The sequence below is a fragment of the Cyprinodon variegatus genome, unplaced genomic scaffold (genome assembly GCF_000732505.1).
Source record: "Cyprinodon variegatus isolate N-32 unplaced genomic scaffold, C_variegatus-1.0 Scaffold1173, whole genome shotgun sequence".
Lineage (NCBI taxonomy): Eukaryota > Metazoa > Chordata > Actinopteri > Cyprinodontiformes > Cyprinodontidae > Cyprinodon > Cyprinodon variegatus.
Genome location: NW_015151626.1, coordinates 98,002 through 100,389, shown reverse-complemented (window position 1 = coordinate 100,389; position 2,388 = coordinate 98,002). Strand labels below are relative to the sequence as shown.

General features: G+C 34.6%; 1 protein-coding gene across 1 annotated transcript in view; it reads left to right on the top strand.

Annotated features, from left to right (window-relative positions):
* The window catches only part of atoh8 (atonal bHLH transcription factor 8), a 14,750-nt gene extending 12,989 nt beyond the window's left edge, over window positions 1-1,761 (top strand). The window contains exon 4 of the mRNA XM_015401023.1: window positions 190-1,761. Coding sequence (XP_015256509.1) covers window positions 190-195 — 6 coding nt within the window. The 3' untranslated portion in view covers window positions 196-1,761. The remainder of the gene's footprint in view (window positions 1-189) is intronic.
* Window positions 1,762-2,388: the final 627 nt, after the last annotated feature.

The window sequence follows — 2,388 nt, the reverse complement described above, 5'->3', positions numbered from 1 at the left end:
ATCAGTACTTCCACTTTTACCAGAGTATTTTTTAACACAAGTATCTGTACTTTTACTCAAGTACGGAAAGTGAGTACTTTTGCCATCTCTGTTGAAGGTTGACATGGCAGTTAAAAAGTTTACGTATAAGTGACTTTATTTTCATTTGTGCTGTTTAAATTAGTCACTGGTGTTATTTCTTTCTTTTAGGAGTGATGAAGAAGTACTTGGAGGAATAAGAAGATGAAGAACACAATGAAGGAGGAATGAATACAGAAAAGTCTGACTTATGTGTTGAGTTATTGTCTTTTTAGACACAGTTCTTTAGACCGATCCATTGGGGTGTTTTAGTTTTGTTTTGATGAGCGTATGTTCCTAAGTAGAGAATATGCAGTGCTACCCATGCAAAGCCGCTGTGGTGTAGGTTATCTTTATTAATGCTCTTAAAATTGTAGCACTACATTTTTAACAATGCAAGAAAATTAACCAGAGAAAAAACCTGACCACTGCAGAAAAAAAAGCACATTAATAACTTGTAATCAGTAAAAAAAAAAAAGTGATTTATTGAATGCAGATGCATTTTTTGGATTTACAGATTTCACTAACCTCTTTTGGGCTTGATGATTAGCGAACCTGTAAGTTGCAAAGGGCCCGACACCACATGTGCTGTTTTAGAGCACTAAATCAGAAGAAAACAAAGCAAACTGCGACACAAAGCAACTTTAAAACAGATGAAAGACGAGTATATGAGTCTGCAAAGGGATTTAGGGGCATTTCCAGGACTTTGCACTCCACAAAAGGAGAAAACATGGAGCAGTGAAACGAGTGAAATGGGCCGGACAGCACCTTTGACACAGACACCCTTTAGGAGCAATATTTCATATCAAATCCAGAAATATGAAAGCTTCTGAAACTGTGGGCCGACATGCATAAAGCTGCTCCTTTTTCACCATTGAAACAGTTTTGGACGTCTACAGGAGCATCACAAAAACGTATTCACTCTAGTAGCAGGTTTTCTATGATGTCTACTTGGCGTGGTCAGGACGCCGTGTCTGATCAAGAGGTTTTCGGATACTCTGCATGGATGAGGTCACACGGTTAAGAGTGAATTCTGCTCTACATGAGAAAATCCTGAATTGACAGGTTATTAGGTTGATTTTCTGCTGTTTCTCTTTCTTCATTGAGCTATTTTTTCTCCAGAATATAAATGGTTAAAAAACAAAAGAGAAAATAAAAAGCCTTAAAAGTGTTTGTTGTTCTTAAACATTTATGTGTTACCAGTGAAGGAAAAAAACCCATAGAAAACTCTAAGGAGAAACCTTTATTTTAATGGCACTGTAATACCTACATCTATTTGTATTTTCTCATTGCATCTATGGTCTACGATTGTGTAATTTTAGTTATATTTTTATCTTCTTAGTTCTTTAGAAAAATGATTGGTCTAAATATATGGAAACAGAATACATGTTAGCTGGTAATGTCCGGATTAAAAGACAGGTTCATGGAGGAGAAGTGGTGGCCAAATAGTTTTAAAGGCGTGGATTTCTGTCCGGGAGATTATGTAAGATCCACCAGAAACTCTGACTCTTGGTTCCTTTTGTTTACTCCACGATGCTCCCTAGGTGCTGCTCTCCAACTGATGGTTAAATGCATACATTTTGTTATAATGTACACTTGCAATAACAAAAAAAAAGCTGATTTTCATTTACTTTAAACCAATAAGTATTGTGTAGGCCTACTCATTTCTATTGAAATTTATCATAAAATATTTTTTTTACACTCTTCCTGTGTCTATCGCTTTTCTTTGCAAACATGTATTTTTTGTTTTGTTTTTTGTTCTGTGCGCTGTCACATGTTAAAGCTTGGATTCTCCGCCATAAAGTTACTTTATGGTGGAGAATCAACTTAAAACGTACTGATGCACACTCACATTACAGGTTACGACTGTTATTGACATCAACTAAGCTGCTTTTTACAGCAACGTCAAGGCATTTAATTAATATCAGCGCTGTCTTTCCTCCTTCAACTGAAATTCAACTAAAAGTGACTAATAAGAACAAATTGATGAGAAATTCAAAGAACTTTTTTTTACAATCAGCTACAAAGTGTTGAGATGGAAAAACGATCTAGAAATAAGTAAAAAAATGTCTTAAATTAAGTGCATTTACCCTTAATTTGAGTAGGTAAATGGGATAGTTTGCCAATAGAATGAGTATTTTTACTCTAAAATAAGATACTTAGATACCGGTAATATGCACTTGAAATAAGACGATGCAATTGTGTTTTTTTTTATTTCAAGTGTAAATGTTCTTGTTCCATTGGCAAAATGACTGTTTTACCCTCTTAATCCAAGAACAAATGCACTTATTTTAAGAAAAAATGACTAATCTAAATCTTGATTTTTTTTTT